The sequence below is a fragment of the Crassostrea angulata genome, chromosome 6, assembly GCF_025612915.1.
Source record: "Crassostrea angulata isolate pt1a10 chromosome 6, ASM2561291v2, whole genome shotgun sequence".
NCBI classification, from domain to species: Eukaryota; Metazoa; Mollusca; class Bivalvia; order Ostreida; family Ostreidae; genus Magallana; species Magallana angulata.
Window position 1 is genome coordinate 4,961,930 of NC_069116.1, and position 27,304 is coordinate 4,989,233.

The window sequence follows — 27,304 nt, forward strand, 5'->3', positions numbered from 1 at the left end:
ATTCCAGACAAATAATTCGCAATTGAAAGAAAAAGTAGAATAAAATAACAATTATATCATTATTTTTTCAAATCAATTTAAATATTTCTTAATCTGTTTCAAGTATGATTATAGTAAGAGGTAGGTATATGTATTTATATGTACGAGCTATCATAAAACTGTCTAAGTGAATCTCCTGTATTCGGAGGTAAGAAAGTAAATGTAAACTTTGGACGGTCCACTACAAACTGTACACAAATCAATCACGCGATTAGGTAAGTTCTGACAGCGTTGACCACGTCTCTTGTGCTTTTATGGAGGATTCAAAACCCGTTCGATTAAAACCAGCGTCTGGAACGCTCAGTTCCTCTGTCACAGCCGAAGGCAACATGTCGGGGGATGTGTTGTCATTAGAGATCCTGAGGGACCCACCCTCTGGACCCCTGGATGAATACAGGAAAAGAGCATCTTTTGACTGGAAAAAGATGAAAATGTTTTATTACGCAGAAGACATACTCAGATTTCAGGTTTGTTATAAAAAAGAGTAGAGATGTTTTATTTTTTACTGTCACTCATTGAACAGGTCCAGTACAAACAGTACAATCACCTGCTATACTTGTTTCCTATCATATCGCAGGTTCTATGATATCGCGGCATTTCTGTTTTCGTATAGTAGCACGCACTTTTGACGTCGGGATATTTTTAGACATAGTAAACAGAGGCACGCTGAACATCAATGAGGTATATAACAGAGGAAACTCACATTTCAATAACATTAGTTTCTGGAAATATTTCTGTATTGATAGATTATTCGACAAAATGATTTAACTAACGCGATATCATAGGACCGGCTCATATATAGATTGAAAATGCTATATAGCTTAATAAAGATATTCAGAATAGCTTGATTTAGCTATTTTGTCATACAGTTTTCATAAATGTATTTTTTTTTCAGCATGTAAACAAAATTGCAACTTTGAACTGTTCTGTAAAAAATGCATGTAAAGATTACTCATCAATTTGTGTCTCTTTTAGAGACTTTGCATTTAACATTCTAAAGGTTTTGGGGTAATTGATTCATGACCTCACAGTTACTTCTTAAATGAAATATAAAGAAGGTCAGTTATGGTAAACAAGATAATTGATTGGTAATAATTCAACACAATGTAAAGAAATTATACCTTTGGCCCTCGGGCTGATATTGGAGTCTCAGGTTGATATGGGATGTGCTACAGATTTTGCCATGTATTATTCTTTATTTATCAAGCTATTCTAAATAGCTTTTAGAAGCTATATAGCTTTTTCAAGCCATATAGCTAAATCAGAAGATTGTGCTGGACCTGTTGAAAGTAGACATACTCCCACATACCAGCTGCTTACCTGTATGATGTTGATTTATTGACTTTTAAGCCAACCTCATTTTAATAATGTGTATGATAATGCTGTTTTAATCAGATAGGTTTGAATACAAGAAATAGCGCAGTGGATGGAGCGCTTTTGACTGGAGATTTATGAAGCCATGGTTCAAATCTTTGTCTGTTCTGTCATCATTTTTTCAGAATAATAATCTGCAAGTGCATTTATGGAGGAAGAATGTGGTGGTCAGACTGGTTTGAATACTGGCACCAGATACCTTAGTAGAAATAGCACCTGACTAGAGATTCATGGGGCCTAGGTTTGAATCCTGATCTGGTCCTCATAATTTTTCCCCATCTCGTTACAATATAAAATGAGAGGAAAAAAGTTTTTGGATGGTCAATGAATCAAACCTAGTTCCTTTGACATTGTATTTCTTTTTGTAAGCACCTTTATCCATTTTGTAAGGACCTTTATCCATTTTGGAAGCGCCCTTATCCATTTTGGAAGCGCCTTTATCCATTTTGGAATTGCCTTTATCCATTTTGGAAGCGGCCTTATCCATTTTGGATGCGCCTTTATCCATTTTGGAAGCTGCCTTATCCATTTTGGAAGCACCTTTATCCATTTTGAAGTGCCCTTATCCATTTTGGAAGCACCTTTATCCATTTTGAAGCGCCCTTATCCATTTCGGAAGCACCTTTATCCATTTTGAAGCGCCTTTATCAGTGGTCTATATCTCTGTTAGTGGAACTTTATTTTCAACACATGGTCATGAAGGGTCTTGAATTGAATTAGAGTCCAGTTGTAGTCATTAATTTGTTATTTCTTAATTTGTTACAGTTTTATGATGTGGTCAGAATATTCAAAATCTAAAAGGTTGCAACAACCAAGGTCCTTTGATTATATCAAAGCTGAAAAATTAATTACCAGTAATATATAACATGTTACTTTATACAGGTTTATTTTCACTTTTCTACACTTGCAAAGAGTTTTGCCTCATCTTAAATTTGCCCATACAGAGTTGTGTTTAAAGAGAGATCATTTGAGACAGTGGAATTAGCCCAGTCTTAAATTCCTCCACTGACAACAAAGGCAAAAGTGTTGAAAATAATACGGTGGCAAATGTTTTCCTGTATCCCTATTTAGTATCAAATTCCAGTAGATTAGAAGTTCTTAAAAACTTTTTAAAATTTCAATAAAATTAAATGTTGCCATTTTGTAGAATTGTTTGTAGACACTGTGATTGTATGTGTTGACTATTTCTTACACAGATTTCTGCCATCACATGAATGCGTTACTCTGTTATGAACATTTCCAGATTCTTTATGATATAGCTATTGATATTTTTTATAGAATAAAATATGGACAACTTTGGAAAAAGACCCCCTCTTCTCAAAGCCTATGGAAACACCAACAATGGAAGATTACAGAGAGGCCACATTCTTACGATGCAAAAGACTCTTTGAGTATAACTTGATCACAGATGAGGAAATCTTTAGTAATCCACTGAAACACAAGATGTTCACGGACTGTGTCGGAATGTATGACTGGTCTCTGTCAGCCAAGTTTTTACTAAATGTTGAAATGACCGGGGGGACAATCACGGCATCAGGATCACCAAGGCATGGCGAAATCGTTGACAAAATCAAGAACTTTGAAGTAAGTTATATGTAGTCTTTGTAGCTTTCGTCATAGTGATAAGCTATTGGATAGACTTCCAAAAGAAACCTGAATACCGTAGTTGATACATGATTTGATTCATCAAATAATGTATCTTATCAAGCCTTTATTAAAAAAAAAATCTTGGTTTAATTTACTTGCTGATTTTCAAACTAGTAAGATTGTAACACGTCTTTGGAAAAACATAAATAAAGAGCAACCTGCAGAAAACATTTCTTTTACAGAGTTGTATCCCTTTGTTTATTTTTGCAGTATTTTGGATGTTTTGCACTGACAGAACTCAGTCATGGCAGCAATACAAAAGCTATGAGGACAACAGCACACTACATAACAGAGAGCCAGGTGAGTCTACCTAACTACTGATATCATTCGGATGAAGGAGATCAATAAAATTTGCAAACAACATGACTGTGCATATATATTTGTTATACATGTATTCTTATAAATATGTATTAGTACATGTATTTCATCGTCTAAACACAGCAACAATACAAATGCACTTTCTTATATTATTTGAATATAAAAAATAATTTGAATGAGAATGTGTACTCAGCTGATAATTTGTAATTTATCCATGATTTGCTTTAATTACAGGAGTTTGAATTGAACACCCCAGACTTTGAGGCGGTGAAGATTTGGTCCGGTAACATGGGAAAGACGGCCACCCATGCTATCGTGTATGCCCAGCTGTACACCCCTGATGGGGTGTGTCAGGGTCTCCATTCCTTCGTTGTCCCCATCCGTGACCCAAAGACCCTACACTGTGTCCCAGGGGTGGTGGTAGGAGACATGGGGGAGAAGCTCGGACTGAACGGGATTGACAATGGGTAAGTGATTCAGAAATAAAGATAGATTTAGGGATCAGAAAATTACAACTATCAAACTATGGCAGTAATTCTCAAACATTGGACATAGACATATAAGTGTGTCCCAAAGATAATTTTTATAATCATGTGTAAATGTATATAGTGTGTATGATATTTGGAAATTGATTTTTCAACAGTTAGCATGGATTTGATGTAGCACATTTTCTGAATGTATCTATTTATCTACATAATCATATGTTTGACATTTGGTGATATACATGTACTTGTTTTAGCAGAAGCCACATTCCACCAAATAAAATACTCGGCCAAATGTAACACATTTGCAGTATTTACTCTATCTAAATGGAGTCAGATTTGACCAGATATATTCTTGAACCAATTACATGTACCCAGTAGTTCTAGTTGTTGAATTTTATTTTGAGTATCAGTAAGAATTTATAATATTTGACCTTTTTTAAAGCCCATAAAAGGCCATAATGATATTGATTTTAAAAGTTGATGGACACAAAGATAACACTGTCAGTCAGTACATTGTACTAATTATAGTCATGATGTAGTTTAGAGCTGAACTTTGTCACTTTAAGGCCAGTAAGTAGAACAGACTGATTAGTTCAAAATCTATCACTGATGGGAAGAGTATACAAATTAAGACTATAGACTACACACAGTAAACAAAGCCACAAGGACAGCTGACCTGACTGATTATCTCTCTTACATCATATTGTCCTTATCAATCAATGCATGTTTCACTTTTGTAATTATACCCCCCGCAAACGAAGTTTGGGGGGGTATATAGGAATCACCTTGTCCGTCCGTCCGTCTGTCCGTCCGTCCGTCTGTCTGTTCGATTCGTGTCCGGTCCATATCTTTCTTATGGAGAAACATTAGAAGTTCTTACTTCACACAAAGATTGCTTATGACCTAAGGGTGTGTCATGACCTTGAACCAAGGTCATTTGGGCAAGGTCAAGGTCACTGGCAGAAAAAGTGCAAAATTCTTGTCCGATCCATATATTTCTTATGGAGAAACATTAGAAGTTCCCTTTTCACACAAAGATTGCTTATGACCTAAGGATGTGTCATGACCTTGAACCAAGGTCATTCGGGCAAGGTCAAGGTCGCCAACAGAAAAAGTGCAAAATTCGTGTCCGGTCCATATATTTCTTATGGAGAAACATTGGAAGTTATTACTTCACACAAAGATTGCTTATGACCTAAGGGTGTGTCATGACCTTAACCCAAGGTCATTCGGGCAAGGTCAAGATCACTGACAGAAAAAGTGCAAAATTCGTGTCCGGTCCATATCTTTTTGATGGAGAAACATTGGAAGTTCTTACTTCACACAAAGATTGCTTATGACCTAAGGGTGTGTCATGACCTTGACCCAAGGTTATTTGGACAAGGTCAAGGTCAATGGCAGAAAAAAGTGCAAAATTCTTGTCCGGTCCATATCTTTCTGATGGAGAAACATTGGAAGTTCTCAGTTCACACAAAGATAGCTTATGAGCTAAGGGCTTGTCATGACCTTGACCCAAGGTCATTTGGGCAAGGCCAAGGTCACTTGCAGAAAGTGTTAAACTCGTGCCCAGTCCATATCTTTCTAATGGACAAATATTGGAAGTTCTTAATTCACATCTAGAATGCTTATAACCTGAGAGTGTGTCATGACCTTGACCAAAGGTCAGTTGAGGAAGTTCAAGGTCATTGTTAAAAAAAAATCGGGCTCAGTATACCAATAATTCAAAATGTTTATATTAAGTGGCTGCTTGACATGTGGAATTTCGTTTGATTTGAGTCATGTTTGTTAACATAAGGATGCAAATGTTCTCATGCATTAACAGTTAACTTGAACTAAAATGGAATTTAAAGAATAGAAATTGGTTTGTGTACTCATATAAGCATTAACAGTTTTAAAAAATAGAGAAGTTGTTATTTATAGAAAATGGACGATGAAATAGATTCATCCAATATTTTCTATAATAGAAAAAATACATGAGTTATAATTTTTTCTTAGCGGGGGGTATCAATTGTGAGCTTGCTCACAGTTCCTCTAGTTTTATTTGATTCATGTGAGGGTTAGTTACCGGCAAAACTTTGTTGTGTCTGTGAGCTACAAGTAATTTAAATGTAATTGATCGAGAATTGGTACAGTTAATTGAAGTATATTTGGTATATACATGTAGGTACATGTATATGAGAAACATCTTAACTATGAATTTGAAGAAAAGTACATCATACAGTAATATTTTGAAATTTGTTTTGAAATTTGGTATCTGGAATATTAAACAGATCACTACGGTAACTGATGCGTTTATCAACTGATCTGCACCGTTATGCAATAAAATAAATATGGATATTATAAAGTTATGGTTGATAAAAATAATTTTTATTTTGAACCAATAATACCACAAAATAGAGGCATACATTCGAGTCTTCTTTAGTAATATGTTGTTTTTAGTGTCATAGAATAGAAATAAGTTATGTGTTATGTCATTCTATATCAATTGTTCAGCTGAATTGCACCTGCTTAATACCTGGTGCCAGGTATATATAAAACATTTGCATTAAAGTTTTGTGTATTTTTGCAGTTTTTTGTCCTTCAATAAGTACCGCATTCCAAGGGAATATTTACTAAACAAAACAGGGGATGTAACTCCAGAGGGAAAATATGTCACTCCATATAAGGTATGAATACTATACTGCCATAGGATAGTATGTCTAATGAGTTGTGCAAATATTTCATATCATTTTTTAAAAGGATAACCTCATACTAGCAGGAATGACAATTATGATAATTAAGATTGCTCATTACATTATTTAATTTTTATTTTATTTAATATTCAAAAGTTATTAAAAGGTCAATTGAAATCAAAACAGCAGTTTCTCAAGCAGATTCTTAAACATTAAAAATACAGAAAATTGATCATTGAATGTATTTGTTTATGACATTGCTAATTGAGAAAAAACACCAGACATGTAATTACGTTTTTTTGCGTCTTTAGGATCCAAGCAAGAGGTTTGGCGCCTCTCTGGGGGCATTGTCAGGAGGCCGAGTGGGGATCACAGGGATGTGTGTGTGTAACCTGAAGCTCTGTATGCCTATAGCCATCAGGTACTCCGCAGTCAGGCGACAGTTCGGTCCCACAGACACAGAGGAAATTCCAGTGATTGAATATCAACTCCAGGTCAGTTGTTCATATCTTATTTGATTTAAAATAAACTATATTGATGTCTATTTTGTGTCAAGCATTATTTTTTTTCCCAATTTAATTTGAAGTATACTTTTCCTTAAGCAAGATATTTGATGTTTACATGGTGGTAACAAATGATGTATCTCTCATATCTGTAATTTCTTTCCCAGCAATGGCGGTTGATTCCATATTTGGCAGCCACATATGTCTTGGAGCACTTTTCTGACAGTTTCTTCATGGACTATGCCTCTCTCAGGATCAGTATTATGGTTGGAGATAAATCAGAAAGGTCTGCTGAGCTCGGTAAAGAAATCCACGCCTTGTCGTGTGCTAGCAAGCCTCTGGCCGGCTGGATAGCGAGAGACGCCATTCAGGAATGTCGGGAGGCATGTGGTGGCCATGGTTACTTTGGAGGTACGTAACCATAAAAAGTCTCAGAATTTATCAAGCATGGAATTACTGTAGATTGCTTATTTTACACGAGTACAGTGGAGCCTCACTTATCCGGACACTTTTGTCCCCAGGCCAAATCGTCCGGATAGGTGAAGCGTCCGGATATCTGAATTGTGATACATGAATTTACCTTAAATATTTATGGAAACATAACTCATAAATTAATTATACAATTAAATATTTTATTTTGATAGCCATAAGCACTACAAAAAAAGTTTAGATTTTTTTTAAATTAACAAAACAAAATATTGTTAAAAACATTATTTAAGGTATGTTTTTTCCACAGGAAACTTAGCACTACATTCTTCAATGCAACACATGTACATAACAATCACTGTACATGTATTAAACCGATAATTTCATTACATTCACATAACAAAGCGAAGAGAAGAAAGTCGGTGTTCCACTTTACGCTGACAAATCTTTTTCTTCAAGCTAGCGGTGATCGCAACTCTCGCTCTCTTGGCCGGTGGTGTTGACATGTTTGAAGCTGCTTAACATTTGATGATTGAAAATGGGTGAAAATCTGTATATATTCCCTTATTGATAATTGTCCAAGCTATTTTTTCATTGACAGAACTTACCCAAGCTAATTTTACGTATCCATCTTTCTATAGAGTTAATTGCACCCAAGCGATTTTTAGCTCACCTGAACCGAAGGTTCAAGTGAGCTTTTCTGATCACCCGTTGTCCGTCGTCCGTCCGTCCGTCCGTCCGTCCGTCCGTCTGTCCGTCCGTCTGTAAACTTTTCACATTTTTGACTTCTTTTCAAAAACCTTTGGGCCAAATTTAACCAAACTTGGTACAAAGCATCCTTATGAAAAGGGGATTCGAAATTGTTAAAATAAAGGGTACAACCCTTTTTAAAGGGGAGATAATTACGAAACAGTGAAAATAGGGTGCATGTCTTTAAAAATCTTCTTCTCAAGAACCACTGCACCAGAAATGCCAATATTTACACAAAATCTTGTATATATAGTGAAGATTCTAAATTGTAAAAATCGTGACCCCCGGACCAAAACTGGGGCCCCAGGCGGGGTTCAAAGTTTAACATTGATATACATTGGAAAAATGTTTAAAAATCTTCTTCTCAAGAACCACTGCACCAGAAATGCCAATATTTACACAAAATCTTGTATTTATAGTGAAGATTCTAAATTGTAAAAATTGTGACCCCCGGACCAAAACTGGGGCCCCAGGCGGGGTTCAAAATTTAACATGGAAATACGTAGGAAAAATGTCTAAAAATCATCTTCTCAAGACCCACCGCAACAGAAATGCCAACATTTACACAAAAGCTTGTATATATAGTGAAGATTCTAAATTGTTAAAATCGTGACTCCCGGACCAAAACTAAGGCCCCAGGCGGGGTTTAAAGTTTAACATAGAAATCCATAGGATAAATGTTTAAAAATCTTCATATCACGAACCACTGCACCAGAAAAGCCAATATTCACACAAAAGCTTTTATATATAGTGAAAATTCTAAATTGTAAAAATTATGACCCCCCGGACCAAAAACTGGGGCCCCAGGCGGGGTTCAAAGTTTAACATGAAAATCCATAGGATAAATGTTTAAAAATTTCCTTCTCAAAAACCACTGCACCAGAAATGCCAACATTTACTCAAAAGCTTGTATATATAGTGAAGATTATAAATTGTAAAAATCGTGACCCCCGGACCAAGACTGGGGCCCCAGGCGGTCCGGGCTACAACTTAAACATAGAAATATGTAGGAAAATTGTTTAAAAATCTTCATATCAAGAACCACTGAACCAGAAATTCCAATATTTATACAAAAGCTTTTATGTATAGTGAAGATTCTAAATTGCTAAAATTGTGACCCCCGGGCAAAAACTGGGCCCCCAGGCGAGGTTCAAAGTTAACATATATAAGAAAAATAATTAAAAATCTTCTTCTCAAGAACTACAATGCAACAGTTTTGGATATCACTATGCATATCCTTGGGAATTGTCGATTCTAAAGTGTTAAAATCATGACCCTCGGACTAATACTGGGGCATCAAGAGGGGTTCAAAGTTTAACATAGAAATATATAGGAAACATGTTTAAAAAATCTTTTCGAGAACTGCAATGTCATACTTTGTGAGATTACTTTACTTGGATCCTCAAATAGTAAAAAACTTTAAATTATAGAAGTGATCTTATACTGGGGCTCCAGGGGAAGGGGTTCAATGTTTCACATAGAAAGATAGGAGGGAACATGTTTAAAAATCTTATGGAGGAGAACTAATGCTTCAATTTGTGAGATTACTATGCAAGCATTCTCAAATTGTAAAGTTTCTAAATTGTGGAAGCCGTGACCCCCAGACTAATATTGGGGCCCAAGAAGGGGTTCAAAATTAACATAGAAATATATAGGGAACATGTTTAAAAATCTTCTTCTCAAGAACTACAGTGCAACAGTTTGTGGGATTACTATGCAAGCATAATTGGCTATTGTAGATTCTAAATTGGTAAAATCGTGACCCCCGGACTAATACTTGGGCCCCAATACCCCCAGACCAATACTGAGGCCCCAAGTGGGGTTCAAAGTTTAACATAGAAATATATATGGAAAATGTTTAAAAATTTTCTTCTTGAGAACTACAATGCTACAGTTTGTGAGATTACAATGCAAGGATCCTCAAATAGTGTAGTTGTTAAAGCCAACCATAAACCCCGGACCAATACTGGGGCCCCAGAAAGGGGTTCAAAGTTTAAAATAGAAATAACATATGCTATGAAATAGAATGTTACAAATAACTGTAGTTCAGGTGAGCGATGTGGCCCATGGGCCTCTTGTTTACAAGTAGCGTGAACACTCATAATTGTTTGGCATAAATTATTATTACACTGTTTATTGAACACACGCTATAAAATTAATGTCGATACCCTGAACATCCCAAGCGGTCTTAATAACTATCGTAAACAGAACTCAAATTATCAAATATTTCATTTCAATTACGTTTTAAAATGAATAGGCGTACGAACGATCTAATCACACTACGATTAATAGAATTTTAATTCAATCAATAGATGACTTTTTTAAACACAAATTAAACAATTTTCATGACATTTTAATCAAACAATAACAGTTCATAAGTTAAATGGCGACAATTTAACATGTCGCATCCATGGTTATCGTAATATCCTCGGGCGAGTACATAGCGTGACACAGGTGACCCCGATTACCGGACGAAGGCATTGTTTAAAACCAACAACCAGTGTCAGATGTTTTTACACCAATTTGCACTTGCGCATAAAAAACTTTTGTGCCCCCGAACACTTAAATGTGACCGTCCGGTTATATGAGGTAAAATTTAAAGGAAAACTGTATTATGTGGTAAAATTTGACCGTCCGGATCCGGAACGCGGAATTCCGGATAAACGAGACAATTTATTGTGTAAAAATTCCGTTCCCAATAAAAATCGACCGGTAAGTGAAGCGTCCGGATATTTGGCGTCCGGATATCTGAGGCTCCACTGTACTTAATTCCGCGATTCAATGGTTTTCCATCAAATCGCGAGAACATAAAATCACGAATGCTGAAATTTTATCATAGTTTCATGTAGTTTACTTATGTCTGAAAATTAAAAGCCAGATTTTAAAATTCATGAGATGGGCTTCTCGCGATTTTACGCGGATATTAATTTCTTGCGTTTAATTAGGAATTTACAGTGTTTATTATTTACCTTAAGTTGTATTTTCAGAAGTTGTTAGCAATGACAATTTTTTGGGAAGTACACACTTAATTAACTTGCTACAATATGTTTTTGTTGTGACTTCTGAATTTTGTGCACATTAATTTTTCACCTTGACAATTTTTTTAACCTTGACATTCACAGTGAATAGACTAGGCGTGTTGAGGAACGACAATGACCCTAATTGTACCTACGAGGGCGACAACAACGTCATTCTTCAGCAGACCAGTAACTACCTGTTGTCCCTCTTAGACAAACTGTCCAGTGGTAAGAAAGGATTATTAAACTAATCAGAATCTTTTTATTTAAAAAAATGTTGCTTTGAAATCTACTGAAAATGAAAAGGATATTATTATTACTGCATGTAAAATTTAATGTTGAAATTAAGAGCCTTGCATTAAGCAGCCATGTTCTGATTGTTCTATAGGGGAGAAGATAGATTCCCCATTGGAAAGTGTCAACTTCCTGAACGACATGAAAAACATCCTCTCATCTCGCTTCACCCCCACCTCTGTAGCTCAATGTATGGACCCTGAGGGTAAGTATCAAAACACAACAATTATCGCAAATCTCTGTGTTGAGCGACGACACTGTCTTTCTTTTGGTCTGTATTATAATATCATAATTTGTTTGATACACAAGGTGAATTCAGAATCACTAATGACTTTTCAATAAAGCTTCCATTTAGTACACATGAGGGTTTGAAACAATTATTTGTGGTTGATTGATAGTTCATGGGATACCTGCTTAACATTTGAAATGTTAAGCAGTTATCCCATGAACTATTAATACCAAGTACTAACAAAACCTTACTCATGTAAAATTATGAATTCTCCACCATGTTCAATATATTCCTTAGAACCAGACACAATTAAAAATATTTTTTGTTATTTTCCATCTGTTTCTCAAATATCATGGTCATTGGATTTTTAGGAATTGTATTTGATGCCAAAACTGTCACTTTCAGTTTTCGATCCAGAAAGTAAATACCGGTACATGCCTATAAATTTTATTATCATTTTAGTTAAGAGACATATTTTTAACCAATCCAAAAAAGTGCTTTTATTGCATTTAATGATACTTTGATATATTTGTACAATTGTTATTCCTTAGAAAAAAATGTTTGAAAATAAATTTTACAGAAGAAAGAGGTCAAGATGGGCATGCCTCTTTGATGTTTTATAATTTCTAATAAGAATTCATCATGTATAATCTAATTTCTTAATTAACTTGTATGTGAGTGTATGGAGTAAGAGAGTGGCACACAGTCTTGTACATGTATTTACAATGGAAATAAAGTAAGAAAAATTAATGTCAGAGACACATATTAATTTTGATGCCCTTGCTGAAATGGCCGTATACATTTACATATACCAGAACATGTAGTATTTCCCTGTTCCTTTTTCTATTTAATGTATTTTTGTGAAGTGGTGAAAAAATCATGAAAAAGGCTTTTTAAAGAGTTTTAATTTGCTAATTAATGATATAATTTGTTAATTAATACAAAATTTGAAGTGGCTAATCCAAATTTTTGGAATTTCTGATTCCTTTTATAGAAAGTCCTGGCCATACCAGTTTAACACCAACTTAATATTTCTCAAGTTTTAGCAGATATTGAACAGGTTATGGTTATGGGCTTTATTTGACAACCTGACAGATCAAAACTGTGTCAATTATAAAAGTAATTGCCCTTTGAATAAGATTTTACTCTGCAATCAAATAAGGATCTATCAATTTATGGCTACTTAAACAACAAATGTACATGGTGTCTGATCTTAATAAGATGGCTTAATTGTTTAATGTGCATGTATTGAGCCAAATTGTGGCATGTACCGGGTAGCTCTCTTATATATACTTCTTCTGGACAGTACATCTTCTATGCATATCTTTTCAATCTTGTCACATGCAGTGACACATTCAGCTAACTGAATACAGGTGTGTTACTAAATCCCCAATTCTGTTCTCAGTGTCCATCAACGCCTTCCGATGGCTGGTCTGTCGTCTGCTGGTCGACAGTTCCCAGAGATTCCAGTCCCAGATGAAGAAAGGAAGTGATGGATTCACGGCCCGGAACAACAGCCAGGCTTACTACTGTCGATCCCTGGCTCTGGCTTATATTGAGGTACTCGCGTAACAGTTTAATCTAATAGTGTTGGATCCTGGCTTATATTGAGGTACTCTCCAAACAATTATAATCTACTTGTGTCGAACCCTGGCCCTGGCTTATATCCAGGTACTCACTTAACAGTTATAATCTACTAATGACAGTCTCTGGCCCTGGCTCATACCGAGACACTCACTAAACAGTTATAATCTACTAGTGTCAATCCTTGGACCTGGCTCATATCGAGACACTCACTAAACAGCTATAATCTACTAGTGTCGGTCTCTGGCCCTGGCTCATACCGAGACACTCACTAAACAGTTATAATCTACTAGTGTCGGTCTCTGGCCCTGGCTCATACCGAGACACTCACCAAACAGTTATAATCTACTAATGTTGGTCTCTGGCCCTGGCTCATATCGAGGTACTCACTTAACAGCTATAATCTACTAGTGTCGGTCTCTGGCCCTGGCTCATACCGAGACACTCACCAAACAGTTATAATCTACTAGTGTCGGTCTCTGGCCCTGGCTCATACCGAGACACTCACTAAACAGTTATAATCTACTAGTGTCGGTCTCTGGCCCTGGCTCATACCGAGACACTCACTTAACAGTTATAATCTACTAGTGTCGGTCTCTGGCCCTGGCTCATATCGAGACACTCACTAAACAGTTATAATCTACTAGTGTCGGTCTCTGGCCCTGGCTCATACCGAGACACTCACCAAACAGTTATAATCTACTAGTGTCGGTCTCTGGCCCTGGCTCATACCGAGACACTCACTTAACAGTTATAATCTACTAGTGTCGGTCTCTGGCCCTGGCTCATATCGAGACACTCACCAAACAGTTATAATCTACTAGTGTCGGTCTCTGGCCCTGGCTCATACCGAGACACTCACCAAACAGTTATAATCTACTAGTGTCGGTCTCTGGCCCTGGCTCATACCGAGACACTCACCAAACAGTTATAATCTACTAGTGTCGGTCTCTGGCCCTGGCTCATACCGAGACACTCACTTAACAGCTATAATCTACTAGTGTCGGTCTCTGGCCCTGGCTCATACCGAGACACTCACCAAACAGTTATAATCTACTAATGTCGGTCCCAGGCCCTGGCTCATATCGAGACACTCACTAAATAGTAATAATGTTCTAGTGTCAGTCCCTGGCCCTGGCTTATAACAAGGTACTCACTTAATAGTTATAATCTACTTGTGTCTGTCCCTGGCCCTCGCTCATACCGAGGTACTCACCAATCAGATAGCATCTGCTGTATTAGAAGGCAAGGCAATAATAAAATCAAATCATCAAGTCAAATATTATTTAGCTTGAACTTTGTACAAATCATGTTTTTATAACAGAGTGGTCTGTTTCAATTTTATATTTTTATCTCACTATAATTCATGGATCAATGTCTAAGAGCTAGTTCAAGAGATCTCTCTTAGACTCTGATCCTTTACCTGCTACAAACATTGATTTGATCACAACATCCAAATTGAAACAAATTTTGTTAAAAAAAAGGGAACACATTACATAATGATTTGAAAATAATATGTCCATTTACATAATACAATGTATAAGATTTATTTCTTTGTTACCTACATTAAAAGTATGCAATGAATTTAAGGAAAATATTAAAAATCATTGGAAAGTTTGGAGATATAATACAGATTTGTTACCACACTGATACTTTATAACATGTTACAGTATTTTACATTTTAAAGATCAAATGCAGTAATTAAATTAGAATGGGGTAAATATTGCTTTATCTTTTTCAAATTAAGATGCTTTATAAAATCTGATTTGCAACATAAAATATTGTGTATCCGAAGACAAGTAAGTTAATTTTATTTCTAGTTGACTGTTCTTGAACGGTTTGTGACCTTGTTGCGGGAGGGGAAGGATGGAGAAGATGTTCCAGCTGACCTAGTTCCTGTGCTGGCCCGCATCGCTGCATTGTTTGGACTCTGGAGACTGGAAAAGCACCTCACTACATTATACCAAGGTAGACAACTTACTCCCATTTTACAATAATTACATTTGCAAATATGTTTCCTTATATGAGTCTAAAACAATAATACATGTAATAGCAAAAGCATTCACTTCAGTTCTGTGTGAACTTTTTAATGATTTCACAGTGATTGTTACACATGCTTATCATTTGTTGGTTGAATTTGTGTAAACATAGAAGCACAGTTCTGTAAACCATTCTGATCAAGTTGCCTTTCTCACATTTAAATACAAGTAACAAACAGCAATGTAAAAGAGTTCACCAGGATATGAACTTAGTTAGTACGTGATCAAATCTTCTGAGAAGCCCTTTGGACCTCACAGGCTTTGATCATGTGATCAACCAAGTTCATATCCTGGTGAGTTTAACATGCTAATTATTTGTTTATTACTCGTATACTGACAGTGACTTTGATGTTATGTAATTCTCTCTTGAGACCATTTTTGAGTCATTTATTTGACACTCTAATAAAGAGCTATAAAGTGGTAAACACTCTAGTACAAATGTAGACTGTGTACTCTGTTAGTGTACAGACAATTGGATTGGTACATTAATGTCCTAGCTCAGTACAGAAACTTGCTGAAAGATGCTGCAATATTCCAACAGAGTTTATATGACAGTTGTATTGATGTTTGATGTATTGATGTAAAGTAACATACTGTAAAAACTGCTGTTATGGCAATGTGCCATGCAGGGACAAGCAATTTTGATTTGTAATTAAAGGTATCTGATAATCTTTAAACACCATTTGAAGAATAATGGAATGAAACTGAGTTTGCTGTCAGCATGGATTTTTTTTTGACATCATATTGATATCATAGCCCTCTACAAGTGATTGGATGGGTACATTGATATTATAGCCCCCTACAAGTATTAGGACAGTTACATTGATATTATAGCTCTCTACAAGTATTAGGACAGTTACATTGATATTTCATGTATTACCCTCTACAAGTATAAGGACAGTTACATTGACATTTACATTGATATTATAACTCTCCACAAGTATTATAACAGTTACATTGATATTATAACTCTCTACAAGTATTAGGACAGTTAAATTGATATTAAAACTCTTTACAAGAATTAGGACAGTTACATTGATACTTTTACTCTCTACAAGTATTAGGACAGTAACATTGATATTATAGCCCTATACAAGTATTAGGACAGTAATTGAAATTATAGCCTTCTACAAGTATTAGGACAGTAACATTGAAATTATAGCCTTCTAAAAGTATTAGGACAGTTACATTGATACTTTTACTCTCTACAAGTATTAGGACAGTAGCCCTATACAAGTATTAGGACAGTAACATTGATATTATAGCCCTATACAAGTATTAGGACAGTAAAATTGATATTATAGCCTTCTACAAGTATAAGGACAGTTACATTGATATTAAAACTCTCTACAAGTATTAGGACAGTTACATTGATATTATTACTCTCTACAAGTATTAGGACAGTAACATTGAAATTATAGCCTTCTACAAGTATTAGGACAGTTACATTGATACTTTTACTCTCTACAAGTATTAGGACAGTAACATTGTTATTATAGCCCTATACAAGTATTAGGACAGTAACATTGATATTATAGCCCAATATAAGTATTAGGATAGTAAAATTGATATTATAGCCTTCTACAAGTATAAGGACAGTTACATTGATATTAAAACTCTCTACAAGTATTAGGACAGTTACATTGATATTATTAGGGCCTTGCAAGGATTTGCGGGTGCCCTATAGTAATCACTCTGTCCATCCTTCTGTCTGTCTGTCTGTCTGTCACTCTTCCGTCCACAAATTTCCTGTTTGTTTATAATAACTTTTTTTATGGTTGCCCAATCAAGTTCAAATTTTGTATGGTATTTCAGTAGGCAGAAATACATATTTTGATGCTAAGTTTGGTTCTCTATGTCTTCTGGTTTGGAGCTGGGGTGGTGGGATAGATTCCTAACTATGCATAAGAATGAATGGGCAAAGAGAGATAACTGCTGAGAATGAATGGGCAAAGAGAGATAACTGCTGAGAATGTTACCATTGTATACATGGAAGGCTGTGCAATATTTGTCCTTTCGGATTAATTAACCTTCCACAGGAAGAATATCCTAAGCTTTATCTTTATCTGTCACATTGAGATTAATTACTGCACTGCCTGTGTCAGCAAATGAACTTTGTTTTGAAGTTAAGGTCAATTTTGAATGAAGTGTAGTATTGTGTACATTCTTTGAAATATGAATTTAAAATATAATATTCATATTTTATATTGGTTAAAATACCGTACTCAATGATTTATGATAATTTAATTTAATTTAATTTAAATGATAATAACTGCGAGTAATTGGACTGGTACATAAGTATTATAACTATGGTAGCTACAAGTATTATAAATTACTTTTTTATGTGGATATTTAACTCTAAACTGCTGTTTTGTTTTGCAAGAATATAAAATGCCAAGCACCTCGCTTTTGTTTTAAATTTGGTATGTAATTCCAACTGTCAGAAAAATAAAAGCAATATTCTATAATCTGCTAGGGTTGCTTCTTGCGATTTTACAGATATTAATTTCTGGCATTTAATTAGGAATCTTCTGTAATTGAACACGTAGATGGATTCTAAGTATTCTAAATGGAAATGGTAACTTAACTTTTTTACATGTAACTAGATTACAAGTACACTGTATAGCTTTTTAAAAATTTTTCCTCTGACCTTTATTAATATGTATAACTTTTGCGATTTTGTAATTCTTTCCTCTGACATTTATTATGTAAAACTTTTGTGAATTTGTAATTCCATCCTTTAACCTTTATTATGTAAAACTTTTGCGATTTTGTAATGTTATACTTGGATGTCTCTCCGTGTCAATCTTGCCCTTATACATAATCTTACTAATGGTGCTCCACCCTGCCAGCTGTGTACAACAGGAAACTCTGTTAGCATATGTTATTGTTATCTTGTTCTATTTTTGTCAATGGATTTTTCGAAAATTGAATTGTTGTTTCCTTTTTAATTCATATTTACAAAAATCCTGTTTCATTAGGAAATAATATTATCATGAATAAGGAAGAGTGTTGTAATATACAGGTTATTTACAGCTTTCTACAATTTCACATTGTAACGGTTGAAATTGTTTCAGCTGTTTTATATTGCAGCACTCAACTCTCTCAAGAAAGCTCTTGCTCCTCAAATAAGAAAAATTGTATTACTTAGTTCTTTCAATTTCAAGAAATATTCATAACTTTTTTCAAGAAATTATTTATGACTAAACCACACACAACTCTTTAGGAAGGAGATGGGACATTCTGAATGAATGAAATTCTTTGTTAACCTGAGATTTTTTCCTTTCAGGTGGATATATATCAGGGAATGAGCCTCCTAGATTGATCCAGGAAGCCATACTACACCTATGTTATGAACTGAAGGATGATGCTGTGGCATTAGTGGACGCCATTGCTCCCACAGACTTTATTCTGAATTCTCCCATGGGAAAGTCAGATGGACAGGTACTCATAGTAATGATATATACATGTACCTAACATTTCCTCTCAACAGATCACACAGAGTTTGAGAACAGGACATAACATGCAATAAATTATTTACCAGGATGATTATTTTGTGACAAAGTTTAAAAATCTTTGAAAATACACATTGGCCATGTTTCCTTGTGACTCTTTGAACAAGGCACTGAGTTTCATTTTTCAAGACCAATTATTAATTTCCTGCTTTAATTTTGCTTGTAACACTACATTTAATTAGAAAGTATAGGAAATTATACTCTTTGAACAAAATGAACATCAATTGCCGTACTTATACAGTCGCCCACATGATTTATTTATATTAATTTTATAAGAATGTTTTCAATATTTCAATTAATAATCTTTTTTTCTGTTTTCAGATTTACAAGAATTTATACAGTGCAATGATTCAAGGACCCAATGCTCTAGAAAGACCGTCATACTGGAAGGAGTTTGTGAATAAACCGGTCATTGGGAGCAAATCTAAATTATAAAACATTCCAAACCTTCAGAACTCTGACCTCCAAATCATAAACTGTAACATGGAATGTATATAATTTATTTATAAATATATGTAAAATATCACTGACATCAATTAATGAAATGATTCCTGGCTGAAGTGTGTTAAAAACATGTACACAGAATTAAAAAAAAGCTAATGACTGATAAAGTGTGAATATACATAACATATGAACAGTTTATGCATTAGCCTATATAGATGTTTAATGCATTAATTGATATGAACATTTTATCAATTCTATATTATTCCAGGATTGATTTTACATTTAGTTTAGAGATCAGTATGTCACATGCTTGAATAAATGATGATATATAAGCAATTTGTTAAAGGTAAACTAAAAATTATTTATAAATTTTTCATAAGTTGTGTTATTTCTGTATTTCAAACAAAGAGTAATGGGGAGTGGTATCTGGACTCGAAAACCAGTATATTGTAGCCAACTTTAATAATTAAAATAACATAATTAAAAAATCAACATAATATGCACGGGATACGGGGGGGGGGGGGGGGGGCTAAAAGTATTTATATCTTTCGCCTTGTAAATCTGTTTGTCCTTGTTTGGCTTACAGTTTTGTGTTCAAAGACACACTGTTAATGCTTTCTACGAGCATTGCAGTTGCCTCGTCCAGCATTTTCTCTGCTTCATTTGTCGAAACTTTATCTGAGGTGGTATCCTTATCTACCGGTACTTTGACCTCAAAAATATGATATACTTCTGTACTGTTGTTACAAGGACTGTTTTCCCCACCAATATTAGATTTATTGCCATCTCTGCTTTTCTTGCTCTGAGATTTTTTGTGCGTTGCTTTGGTTTCCGTCATTTTCATTGAAGTCTTTTCCAATTTTTCCTGCTTTACTTTGCAGTCGGTTATTTTTGTGGCTTGTTTGTTGTTACAACTATCGTTAGCAAAACCTGTGCCATACTGAACGGGACTTTCCTTGCTGAAACGTACGGATTTTTTGATATCGACAGACTGTTGGTCCTTCTTTTCATCTATATCTTGGTATTCACTCTCTGTGTGTAAGTACTTTATTTCCGTAGCATTAACCGTTGCTTTGGCATTCGTGTTTTTTGTTGATTTTTGGTCTTCTGATATCTGTATTGGTTTTGCCGCGCCTTTGACCATAGTTTGCTTGCTTTTAATGGTATTATGATCGTCTGCTGTTTTAGTATTTTTGCCAGTGGCTTTGACGCTGACGTTCTTTGCCAATTCTGTTTTCCCGGTATTCTTCTCTTTTTCATGTTGAGGCTCTACTGTGACGACGTCATATTCATCTTCCACCAGACGCTGTTTTCTGTAAACCTCTTCTTCCGGTACAGTGTCCATCATTTGTTTCCTCAGCGTCTCCATGTGGTCGTAATCAGCATTAGGTGACGGAGCCGCCGACCAGCCGTTGTACGGCCAGGCAAGATCATAGTCACCACTGTTAGCTTTAGCACTTCGTAAAATTCCTCTGTCATATTCTTGCAGGCCATACTCTTCGTCACACAGGATGAGATCTGATTTTTTTGCCATGTTTGCAACCACATCGTATGTAGTGCTTTGGGACGCAAGGTCCCGGTTGATATAGATACGTTCAATGGCTTCTGAGGCAGGTCTACCACGAGGCTCTAGACGATTGATTTCTATTGTCCGTAGTTTTTTCTTTACTTGATACTTAATACAGCTGGAAATATAATAGCTTCATTTGACATAACAAACAACAAGAAACATACAAATGCTTTAATATAGATTTATACTTACCATTGAATGCACAGTATGTCTAAAACGACGGCTAAAATGACCACAGCCGCGATATAATGCAACTTCAAGTGGTCTTGCAAAATCGTGAGAACGTCACAACCAACAGGCCCGTAGTGAGAATTTGGTGTATCTAAAAGTTATTAAGAAGATAAGTTAAAACAAAGAAAAATTTTAAACAACCTATACGAAAAGCAAATTAATCAGATATTAGGAAATGCAAAAGTATATTTAACGACATATTTGCGATGTTGGAAACCATATGTCAGTATATGTTAGTATAAAGATCTAATCCATATAAGAAAACTTCGTGACAAATGCGACAGATTATTAGTATAAATTGTGCTATCTTTGGTTATGAATATTGAAATCTGATTGGTTTAGGCGCAGTTTATAATCAGTTCTATTACCCTCAGCGTTAGCAACACACTTGGCATGCAACGGGTAACATTATATAAATAGTGCCTGTTTGGGAGGGTAACAGTTGTAATTGACACCCCTCGAAAACCATTGTCAACCGACGCGAAGCGGAGGTTGACAATGGTTTTCGAGGGGTGTCAATTGCAACTGTTATCCTCCCAAACAGGCACTATTTATTTTGTTATACTGAATGTCTTAATTTTTAAGAAAATTTTACTGCTTTTATATAGGAATAACGTGAATTCTACAGCGAACCGTACGCGCATAATTTTCGCGCATGTAACATTTTTTAATGTTACCCGTTGCTAAGTGCGTTGCTAACGCTGAGGGTAATAGAAAGGATTATGAACTGCGTCTTAACCAATCAGATTTCAGTATTTAACATGAAAGTATAACAAAACGAATTGTTACATGCACATAAATTCAGCGCGAATTGTCCGCCTTAAATTGACACCCCTGTAAACCATTGTCAACCCCGCTTCTCGGGGTGTCAAGTTTAAACTGTTACCCTCCCAAACAGGCACAGTTTATATATTGTCGGACCTGAATACAGATAAAGTGTCAAGAGTACGAATAAATCAAATTTTTCAAAATCCAAATTTACAACCGTTTCGGTATTGATATTCGTTTTGGTAAAATTTTTGTTGGTACGAAATTTATAGAGTGATAATATTTTATTAAACCGTAAAATGATATTTTTGTTCTCGCGTTATCATTTTATTAATCCGGTTCCAAAACTAAAACAGAAAGATGAGAACCTTGTTTGACTTTAAAATAGTTTTACATTTTGTGATAAAGGTGTGTATTTTTCATGTGCAATGCCGTAAAGTAAGAACATTTTTCACATCAGATTTCGTCATCGGTCTATCTGATCGCAAGTCTATTTACATACGTTCTCGGTCGATAGTAAGATCTTAAATCATATTGTAACCTCACCAGTCTAATATTAATCTTGCACATTAATTAATACATTAAGGCATAAACACCAAGGGTGTCAATAATCATGTCATTATCGGAAGCCGTGTTTGACTTGTCTAAATGCTTAACTAGTAAACGCACTGAAGGGTTTATGTAATAGTTTTAGTATGAATTCTATTTTGTGCTTTTTTACCAAAGGTTATTTATCCCTTTGTCCCAAAGATAGGACGAATTTAGAAAATTTTCATTAATTGTTTGTGTAGTGTATCCTAACCTTTTATAGCGAAGCTTAATGTGATCTTCAGATCTGAGATGTTGCCTGTAAAAAAGAAAGAAAATTAAAACTGGCATCAAAATATAAGATGTGTAATGAAGTATTTGACCAGTCACACAATAAAACTAATACTGGTATTGTTGCAGACAGTCTCCAGTATCTTGTCACATGCCACGTATTCTGTTGTCCAATTTCCTCGGCTCATCATGCACTTTGTTGGTGAATGGATGACTACAATGAAGAAACTTGATTATGTTTGCATAATTCTATTTTTCTGATGTCGATTTCTTGTGATATGATTATCTTCTCTCAGCAAATCGTTATTCACGCAAAAATACGCACGTTTCATGGTTTCATAATCAAAACTTCCCGCTATACATTTTTCCCCATTGGTAAAATTTGCAATTCTGTACTTAAGCATAGGGGAAAACATCCCTAAAATTAAAATACAATTCATAAGAATTGGTAGACAAATGGTGATAAAAAATCTAAAAAAAATCTAGTATCTATCTCAACTTGGGTTACCTGAGCAATTGTTGACGCCTTGTATATTTTCAATCTGTAGCGTTACTGTGCCTGGCAAAATATATACATGTACATGATATGTTTAATATGAAAATTTGTTTAACGTGTGTTGTTAATAGGAGAATCTGATGTTTAACTAATTATATAATCGTTTTATTTTTGCTGAATATCATGGTCACTGTGGTGAATTCTTAGGATATGGATGGTGATTTTATTCTTAGATCATTATCACCTACAACTGACAAAATTCTGACAATGTAGTATCCAGTACTTTAAACACACAATTTTCTGTTTGTAACAATTTTCCTTTCAAGTTAAATGCTTCATTTGATAACAAATTTTAAATATTTACTACATAGAAGCATCACATCAGCCCACCTAGCATTTAATGTTCTAAAAAATGATAATTTTTGAAGATTTTGGAATGCATGAACCAGTTCAAATCAGTATATTTAAAGCATTAATCTGATATAAGTGTTTTTAATCGATTGTATGTTAAATATACTTGGGTATCGTTTGGAACGAAATCTTGAAAGAATTACCAGATATGCAATATTTTTATTTTTTGGTATCTTATCCATGTTAATATGAGTATTTCACCCGCCTTATTCCCCAATCTTCTTCCACATGAACTTTTACAACAGTTTCATGATTATAAATATACATATGCTACAAAGAGATTTTCAGACGTTTTATTTATATTTAGCTTCTTCTGAGAAAAAACCCACATTACGACATTTTCCCTAAAGATTGTCATTTAAAAAAAAAATAATAGCTATCACACTGACAGTGCTATAAAAAAAGGTTGAAACGCTATGGTGGCATACTTCTGCCCCTTGTGTGCAAGGTATTTTTCTATCAAATATTACGACATACGAGTTTAATATGTTGACATGCAAGGTAGTTTTGTCAGCGTACTACATAACTATGTTGACGTGCAACATGAAAATTGCAATCAAATTAAAATTATAAAAAATATCCAAAAATCTAAGATATCACCCACATGTGACTTCCAACATGCTACATGTTACTTATTTATATTCACATGCAACTTGTTTGTTGACATGTGAGATAAATATGTTGACATGCGATTTAATTATGTCGACTCATTTATATTTATGTTAACATGAAACTAAGTTATGTTGATATGCGAGATAGACATGTTGACATGCGAGATGAATAAGTTGACTTGCAACTGATCTATGTCAACGTGCAAAAAATCACAATATCACATTTCTCTATAGGACATAAGTCTCTAAAAAACCTCTATTCAAATTATTTAATAACTATCAAACTAACGGTGGTATAAACATGATTGAAACTCGGACATTATTAAGGTACCTCACTACCACAAGACATTCTTTTTAAGACACTACGTCACAATGTTTTGTTCAACACTTTTTATGCATCATACTATCTATCATAATCAAGACTAGTAATTTTCTGCTGAATTGAGAAACTATTTCAAGGTGTAGTGAGGCACCTTAAAATGTGAAATTAGAAACCTTTTATAAACTGACAGTGATTTACTTTACCCCAATTCATAATATATTCCGCCTTTCCAATCCATGTCTCATTCGGTACCAGATTGTCCTCAAAATAAGGTATTTGATTGGTATACGCACAGGTGTACATGCCTGTTGACCAGTTAGTATTTGCAGAGTAAACTAACTCATCAAATACCCCTTTCATCAAAGTAAAATTACAAAGAAATTGTTAAATGATTAAAAATCAATATATAAATAATTGAGAAAAATAAATATTCAATTATTATCACAACATTGTTACAATTACTAAGAGTGTACGTTATTCGAACGGTTTTGAAGTCCTTTTCATTATCCGTAAAATTAGAAACTACAAATTCAAAAGCAGCCATATCATTATGTCCTAATACTATATTATCGACGGCTATAAAAGTGGGGTTATTTGATATAATAGATTGTGCTAGAGACTTCAATCAAAATACCGTTTACATTTAAATACTTACCAAGTGTGAGAAACAATAACAAGCGTAAGTTGATCATAGCTGGACTCGGAGCTGGCTGAATAGTATCTAAACTTCCCGATTGATATTTTATATGAAATGATACTTTAACATCGTGGAGGAAATATTTTCAAACATAAACCGGTAATATTTATGGTTATTCATTTATCATCAACAATTCATGTTCGAAACGTGAGGAAAGTTTAAACACAGTATTATTGGACCAGGTTGAAGCTGGGCAGTAGCAGCCACTAACACCAGGCACTAAGCCCTTAGAAGCTAGTAGCCAATAAGGAAATTTATCAATGTACTGAGAGTACTCGAATAGAAAATTATATCTTACTTTATTATCGGCATATTTTAGTTAATATCAAGAAGAATTATGCATGACCAGTTTCTCTGAGCATGAAAACTTCGGAGGCAGTAAAGCTCGCCTAGATGAAATTATAAATGTGCTTGTGTCTAATAAATTCAATTGAAGATTTGTATTTGTCTATGCCTATGCTTAAAAATTGATCCCCGAGTCTGTTTACTTTCCTCCGAAAATAACATGCATCAAAAATAAAAAAAATCCTCGTATCATTACATAAAAAGGACGATCAGACATCTAACATTATGATTTTATTCTCATTAAAAATTAGCCTCAATCGCAAACAAAAACGAAGGAAATCTAAACATGAAATTGGGATTTTTTTGTGTCAGCCATGTTTTGAACCTTAGAAATATACAGTAGAGTACTTAGCTTACCCGAACATTGGTATTTTTTAATTGGCTCATTTTTTTGAAATAAGCCCAAACTCCAGGAAACTTCCTGGTGGTACCCCTACAGCCCAAACTTGAGATCTAGAAATAATAGCCCCATAAGTCCCCTACACTCCCCTGGTATTTGTTTGATGCACATTTTAAAGATAAAAAGAGATAATGACCCACCTTTCACCCCTATTTCATTGTGAAATGCTAATATATGACAAAGTTCGGGTGAGCTAAACCGACCCTTTTCATTGTCATTATTGTATTCCTCGTAGGTTTACGTCAAAACATGTGTGAGACAAAATAATACCAATTTCACCTGAGGATTTTTGCTCTTTTTGACTGTGATTAATTATTTTTTATGAGAATAAAATCACAATGTTAGGTGTCTTATTGTCTCATTTTCGTAATAATACGATGTCTGTTTAGTTTTCGATTGATGTTGTTTCCAGGGAAGAGAAAAGATCCGAGGATAAATTTTCAAACAAAAAAATCGTTATTACAATCAGCAAATAAATCATATTCATAAGGACCCCATTTTCTATTAAACAATTTAAAAATATTATCTCCCACTGACCAGTCATCAATATCAAAAATGTTACTTGAGCATCGGCAATTTCATTCTCAGATCTTGGAATCCATTTTGTCTCTAATCTAATTCTGTTCTGCAAACAAATGGTAAAGATTGTCAGTGCTAAGTTTTGTAATTCTTTGTTCGTACTGCCTTTCCCTATTATTCTTACAGCATTTTGGTTATCGGTGTACAACTTAATAACCTATTCTTCAACATATCCATAAGACTTTCTCATGTAATTTGTACGACTTGTAGAACTTTGACGCTTCTGATCGGGTGTCCACTTGTAATGAACTACAGAATTAAAAGGTTTAACAGAATAACCTGCTCCTGCCGTGTTGCTTGCATCTGTATATAAAATCTTCTCAGTAGGATTATCACTTACAAAATGACACACTCTGGCTAGAAATCTACAATTGTTTAACCAAAACATAATTTCATGAAATATATTATCATTAAATAAGATACAATGTAATCTGATCCCAAGATAAGCATTCTGCTATAGCTTTATGCATGTATCTAGACATAATATTACAAATATTACCAAGGCTAAATGAAAATGAAACAATCTTCCCTGTAACTTTAGCCAACTGTCATGCTGTAACAGAATTTTTATTAGGAGCAATAAATTTAATATTGAAATTGTAAATATTTTTTGTCTGGTACTGCAAGAGTTCCATTGTTTGTATTCCATACAAAACCTAACCACTTAATAACTAGCTTAGGTTTAAAATGACTCTTTTCTTTATTCACTTCAAAACCTG

General features: G+C 34.6%; 2 protein-coding genes across 2 annotated transcripts; one reads left to right on the forward strand and one right to left on the reverse strand.

Moving 5' to 3' along the window:
* The first annotated feature begins 180 nt into the window (after positions 1-180).
* Positions 181-19,715, forward strand: LOC128186820 (peroxisomal acyl-coenzyme A oxidase 3-like). The gene is made up of 13 exons (XM_052856728.1): positions 181-506; positions 2,692-2,997; positions 3,271-3,360; positions 3,613-3,845; positions 6,433-6,529; positions 6,847-7,029; positions 7,206-7,449; positions 11,337-11,459; positions 11,620-11,730; positions 13,160-13,314; positions 15,159-15,306; positions 18,667-18,821; positions 19,214-19,715. The coding sequence occupies exons 1-13, from the start codon at positions 294-296 to the stop codon at positions 19,325-19,327; spliced, it is 2,172 nt and encodes a 723-aa protein (XP_052712688.1). The 5' UTR covers positions 181-293; the 3' UTR covers positions 19,328-19,715.
* On the reverse strand, positions 19,698-25,348 carry LOC128186821 (uncharacterized). The gene is made up of 8 exons (XM_052856729.1): positions 25,220-25,348; positions 24,768-24,917; positions 23,233-23,283; positions 23,050-23,142; positions 22,840-22,938; positions 22,708-22,752; positions 21,099-21,228; positions 19,698-21,021 (listed from the first exon to the last, which is right to left on the reverse strand). Exons 1-8 carry the CDS (start codon positions 25,254-25,256, stop codon positions 19,917-19,919), a joined length of 1,710 nt encoding a protein of 569 aa, XP_052712689.1. The 5' UTR covers positions 25,257-25,348; the 3' UTR covers positions 19,698-19,916.
* Between the last annotated feature and the right edge of the window lie 1,956 nt (positions 25,349-27,304).